This window comes from Branchiostoma floridae, chromosome 5 (genome assembly GCF_000003815.2).
Source record: "Branchiostoma floridae strain S238N-H82 chromosome 5, Bfl_VNyyK, whole genome shotgun sequence".
Taxonomy (NCBI): Eukaryota; Metazoa; Chordata; class Leptocardii; order Amphioxiformes; family Branchiostomatidae; genus Branchiostoma; species Branchiostoma floridae.
This window is the reverse complement of record NC_049983.1, coordinates 28,302,435-28,308,695: the sequence shown is the minus strand read 5'-3', so window position 1 is coordinate 28,308,695 and position 6,261 is coordinate 28,302,435. Positions and strand designations below refer to the sequence as shown.

General features: G+C 40.2%; 3 protein-coding genes across 3 annotated transcripts in view; all 3 read left to right on the top strand.

Moving 5' to 3' along the window:
• The window catches only part of LOC118416894 (neuronal pentraxin receptor-like), a 626,618-nt gene that overhangs the window by 136,101 nt on the left and 484,256 nt on the right, over positions 1-6,261 (top strand). The window lies entirely within an intron of this gene.
• Positions 1-6,261, top strand: part of LOC118416887 (uromodulin-like 1) — a 388,377-nt gene that overhangs the window by 167,699 nt on the left and 214,417 nt on the right. The window lies entirely within an intron of this gene.
• LOC118416885 (creatine kinase, flagellar-like) overlaps positions 1-6,261 on the top strand; it is a 778,750-nt gene that overhangs the window by 755,788 nt on the left and 16,701 nt on the right. The window contains 5 exon segments of the mRNA XM_035822162.1: positions 581-625; positions 2,219-2,263; positions 2,973-3,118; positions 3,722-4,027; positions 4,986-5,139. Of these exon segments, the coding sequence (XP_035678055.1) occupies positions 581-625; positions 2,219-2,263; positions 2,973-3,118; positions 3,722-4,027; positions 4,986-5,139 (696 nt within the window).

Below are 6,261 nucleotides of genomic sequence, written 5' to 3'. Positions count from 1 at the left end.
CGTGGTGGGTTGCCGTAGTTAGTTTAATACAATCACATCACTGTTTAGCAGTCTAAACTCCGGGAGATGTAAGGTACTCACAGGGCTCAAAATACTTACACTGAATACACGACTGTGTGCTCTTGTTACTCACCTGTAGTGGTGCAGATCCACAGATTGTTTATTTTTTCCTACAATCTTACGATTAAAGAAAAATGTACATGCAGTTACAAGCTGGTATTTCCAGTCATGACCTAGAAAATACTTTCATGTAGAGCCGGGTACAATCTAGAGCAGCGGGAGATCTTTTCAATAGCTAGATCTGAGGCAGAAATATCTCATTAACTAATGTGGAGCATTATACATATAATAATAATATAGCATTATAATTATAACAATACCATTCAGATGGATGAACTTGTTGCATTTTATTTCAATCACTTATTATCTGTACTCCATTCGTATTGTGTCCTAAAATTCGGGTAAAACTGTTAATACTACATTTTAAAATCTTATTATCAAATACATAACTTGAAGGTGACATGTATGATATATTAAATGCACTGTGTAAAACAGCCATGTGTTATTTTACCTCATACAGCAATTCAAAACCAAGTGGGCAACATGAACATCAGGAGGAGACCAGGTAGTCACATGTGGAACGACAGTCTTTAGTCGTCAGGGGAGACAACAAAATCCAACCTTTTACCTTTCAACCCCGAACCCTACTTACCAACTATACTGACATGCCATTTTGTACAGTGACGGTCTTTGTCAAGGCAAAACATGTAGCATTTTGGGACTGTAGTTTTTTATCAAACTCTAAATGTTCCTTAGTTCAACGAGAAAGAAACTTATATCCTAGGGTACGTAGGGTTTGGGGTTGGAAGGTCCAAATGTTGGATTTTGCTGCCTTCTCTTCAACTTCTGCATGCCTCTACTGTGTCATAGACATTTACTCCTCATTTAAAGCATGATCACCCTCATGACACCAACCTTCTCCTGTATATACAGTCCCTCCAGACCTGCATTATTGTGCAATAAAGACTCATGCCTCATCACGGGTCATGTGCAATGGTCACCATCTCATCTTCAGGCTGCACCAGACTGAGTTTAGTTCATGCTAGCTTCTTGGACTGGACATTCAGAATTAAAATAAAAGTAAAATCTAATAAAAACAAATGACAGCTTGAATCATGATTTTCTGTTATGATAGTCTGAGTGGTTCCAGGTGCAGAAGTTCCCTCAAATGCTGATCTTCCAGTTTAGCAAACAATCTAAGTATTTCATTTTAAGTCCAAGAAGCTAAGAATAAAACTGGTGTGGCCTAATTACATCAGCATGTTAGTGTATATCTGACCACAGATTCCTTCCTCTCACTGTGCAATAATAGAAACTTGATAATGCATGCAGCTTTACTCCAGGTCTTAGATTATTAGAAACCATCCTCATACAGACATACCGCTGTTCTGTTCTCATAAACCAGCATGTCATAATGGTAATCTCCCTCTCCCTTCTCATGCATGCCATGGGGATCACATTGTCATCTTCTGTCATCCAAGCCTGAGTCTTATTTGCAACTTTTGTTGTTAGGTTTAACTTTGATCCAACATAGATGAACTGCACAGGAGGAATTAAGAACTGTGGATTGCTGACCCTCAAAACTGCAAAATGTAAAACCATTTTTTATTATTTTTAGTCACTGTTTTGTTTCATTGGGACATTGTATCCAGGACTTGTGATTGACAGGTCAGGGGGCTTTCAATGCAGACAGAGAGAATATTACATACAGTTTTGCTCAGGAGCACAGTTCAATGGACAGTGAAAAAGTAGGGTATTACTAAAAGACACCAAAAGCTCTTGGACACCCAGGGTGACTGTTTAGTATTCCCATTTCACCATTCACATTTTAACTTCTTTTGAAGTGAAGTTCACCAAAAGTGGTCCGTTCCAAAACAATCCACAGTTTTTGGATATACCCTGCCAGTGATAAAAACCTGCCATGCATACGGACCAGTTAAGTTCTGTTGAACCAAAGTTGAGCTGTTGCCTTTGATGTCTTGGAATTCCCCTTGTTTTGCATGTATCGGACAAAAGAATATGACACTGAAGAATTAAAAGAAATGAACTGAAATTCATGAAACAAGACAGCTGTCTGATCATGACATTCCAAAAAGTAAAGTTAACAACAAAAGAAGGCAAACAAGGGTATGTATACATGTTGTTTTGTCTCACACAGCAGTTTACCACCCGCTGCACCACATGAACAGCAGGAGGAGACCAGGTAGACCTATGGAACGATGGTCCTTCTGCATGCCTTAATAATGTCACAGAAATATTCCTCTTTTGCATGCGAATCATAGACTGCATGGGTCATCTGAAATCATCTCCAACTATGAATAAACAGTCTCCTGAATAAACAAGGCTCTGCATGCTGCAACAAGCTCTAATTGTACTGCATGTTGAAATTCAGATATCGTCAAATTAAAGAAAATATAAGCCAAATTCGTTACATTCAATTTGACGTTCATTTCAGTTCATCCATCCGGTGGCACTATGAAGTTTTTCCAAACGACTCAATTTGACCTAAAGTTTATTTTTCACCATAAAATGATTAGATATAAGAAGAAAAAAGGACAGCAAAATGACATGTATTGTTGGGCCTTGCTCAAAAGGCAAATATTTGAATCTGATCATAAAGTTAACATATTTTTGAAAAGGTTCAGCAAATTCTTACCAAACAAAAAATTCAACACAAAGATAAAAATTACAATGGAAATTGAAATGCAGGAATAATGAAACTTGGAAAAATATTAATGAAAAACTTAAAATCCAAATTACAATGGATCAGTCACATTTGGCGTGTATTTTGACTAAACAAAGTAACAAACTTTAAGATTGATTTAAAACACCATTCAAAAAAGGAACCATTTCCTATCCTCACTATAACGCAGTAAATGTCTCATGATTGCCCCTTTGCCCCCCTCCCACAGTATCCCCAACTACCCTGATCTGACCGTGCACAACAACTGGATGTCACGATGTCTGACAGGAGACATCTACAAGAAGCTGAAGGACAAGAAGACACAGTCGGGCTACACGCTCGACGGATGTATCCAGACAGGTGTAGACAACCCGGGTAAGGGTTTATTACTTATGATTGTACGGATGTATGTAGACAACCCGGGTAAGGGTTTATTACTACATGATTGTACGGATGTATATGGACAACCCGGGTAAGGGTTTATTACTACATGATTGTACGGATGTATATGGACAACCCGGGTAAGGGTTTATTACTACATGATTGTACGGATGTATGTAGACAACCCAGGTAAGGGTTTATTACTACATGATTGTACGGATGTATATGAACAACCCGGGTAAGGCATCATGGTTCAATACAAATGTGGATAGAGCTGTGTACCTAAAGAAATTTTAGCGTCTTTAGGTCCACAGCCCTATAAGTGTGGGGTGGTGTCAGGTTTAGAAGTAAAATTAAGATTTTACTAATTTACAAAATCCTCACAGCTAAAAAACAAACTCTAAGGTATCTAGCATGTAGAAAATATCATCCACTTCAGTTTGACATTCTTAAGCCATACGTTTTATGTGTAACGTGTTAATCTCCATGTACAGTGCAACACTACGTTGTTCTAACTAAGTCCAGCTCTTGATGTGGCCATCCAGGATAGGGCATGCCCAACCATTTGATGAGAATGTTTCCCCCCTTTGCGCCCAGGCCACCCCTTCATCATGACAGTTGGGGCCGTGGCAGGAGACGAGGAAAGCTACAAAACCTTCGCCGACATGTTCGACCCGATCATCAGCGGGCGCCACGGCGGGTACGGGAAAGACGCCAAGCACAAGACAGACCTCACCTTCGAGAATCTGCGCGGGGGCGACAATCTGGACCCCAACTACGTGCTGTCGTCGCGTGTGCGTACCGGGCGCAGCATCCGCGGGCTGGCCCTGCCGCCATGGTGCAACCGGGCCGAGAGAAGGGATGTGGAGAAAATCCTGAAGGAGGCGCTCGCCACGTTTGATGGTAGGAGTTTTGTTCTGATGGCTGTACATGTAGGTGTATTGTCATGTTGAGTATAATGTGATTAAGGAGGCGCTCGCTACGTTTGATGGTAGGTGGAGATTGATTTAGACCTCTGTACATGTAGTTGTATCGTCATGTGTGATGTGCTATGTGATTAAGGAGGCGCTCGCTACGTTTGACGGTAGGAGATTTGTGTTCTGATCGCTGTACATGTAGGTATGTTGTCATGTGATTAAGGAGGCACTCGCTACGTTTGACGGTAGGAGGAGTTGGGTATGTGGTATGTGATATCTGGTCCGCCAAAATACCAACAGCTGCAACTGCTGCCTGAGGTGCTCCCTTGTGTAGTACTTATGTACCTTGTGTAATCTGTATCATCAGTGCAAAATTTGCAAATAATGATCAGAAGTATAATTTCTTGCTTTCATTTTCTGTAAACGCCAATTCTGGAATCAAATACAAAAATCTAGCTTGTTTTCAATCCATCAAAATGTTGGACTTAAAAAGTAAACATCAAATAAATTGTAAAGATGTCTTGCATTATGACCATTTTATAACAGTTCCACAACAATTTAACATATTCTCCAGTTACTCAAACAGCTGAAGATGACTTTGGAAACGGTCACTCCATGGCAGACATTTCAGATAACATCCGTTATCTTTCATCAATGACACTGAGTAGAATTCTGTTAAAGACCTGGGTTTAACAGAAGCTGAATTTTATCAAAATTTGATGCGACAATTTTTAGATAATTCAATAGAAAAGAAAACTTAAAGAAAGGGCCAACACAAGTTTGAAGCAAATCTCGAGTTAGTTCTGACAAAGAATGAAGCTGCGTCTATCTCCTTGTCATTAACTGATGTTCTGCATTATTTTCCAAAACCCGAGAACAGTGCATTTAGTATGTGGCTGAAACAAAGACGTATTTTCTTGACATGTGTTTTCTCCCTTGTTTAGGAGAGTTCTCAGGCAAGTACTACCCGCTGAAGGGCATGACAGAAGAGGAGCAGCAGCAGCTGATCGACGACCACTTCCTGTTCGACAAGCCGGTCTCGCCGCTCCTGACCTGTGCCGGGATGGCCCGCGACTGGCCCGACGCTCGCGGCATCTGGTGGGAAATAATTTTTTTCTCTTCATGGTAGATAAAAAACCTGATCGTAGTGAGAAAACTGACATTCAATGAAAGGTTTGGGCTAGCACTTTGTGGCCCCAAAATTGCACTTTAATTTGTACAACTGAAATTGGAGCGGTGTACCCATTTTTTTACTTTGATCCCTGCCATCTATACATTTGAGTACTAGGATGTATCTGTAAAAGTTACAGGTATTAATGCGCATGGTCTTTTTAGCGAATGCCCACAAACGCCCACTCTAGAGAAGTCCGCGCTGCACGAATCTCATTTTTTTTGCTTGGAATATGTCCACGTTGTGCTCCCATGTATTAATCCTGAGTTTCAAGTCAATCCATTGACCCGAAGTGACATAAATCAAAGTTTTCGATTCTCGATGGTCTTTTTAGCGAACGCCCAGCAAAATGTCTTTTTAGCGAATGCCCACTATATCCACAAAAATATCGGCCGTCGCGCAACGACACCTAAACCTACCGCCACAAACATGTTCAAGATGGTGTCCCATTGATGTGTACGGAGTTTCCATGCTTTACAAGCATTTTAAGTCCCTGTTTTTGGTCAAAATGTACGGCGACGATACTACCATACTTTAAATATAGCAATTCAAAATGGCGGGCACTAGTCATGTGACCTCCTTGCGGGACTGTTCTATAAGTATCGCGGGAGGGACTGTTGTAGCATAGCTTCTCATACAACCATTTTAGAGTGAATTCTGAACAAGATTTTCATTTCATAGTGCTATCATCTGACTGATATTTACAATGTGGTCATTTTTTCTGTGCTATTATTACCCAGGTTTGAGGAACTTAGTGCAAATTTGGATATTGATTCACCTCAGTGCCCAATTAATGTACAAAAGGCTCAGACACATTAGTGTTATAAACCTGAATAGGGGCAGGTAACCAATACTAGAAAAACATAGCTATTTATTATTAACAATACTATTTACATTATAATAATAACTCTTCACCAAACTGGACTGTCATATCTCTATTTATCACTCCTACCTCGTTACCATGAGGAATGATTAGATGAGTATCCGTACAGTGGTACAACTATTTCATATACAATATTCGACGGCTAGTTCGCTCCTCAACTTTTTTT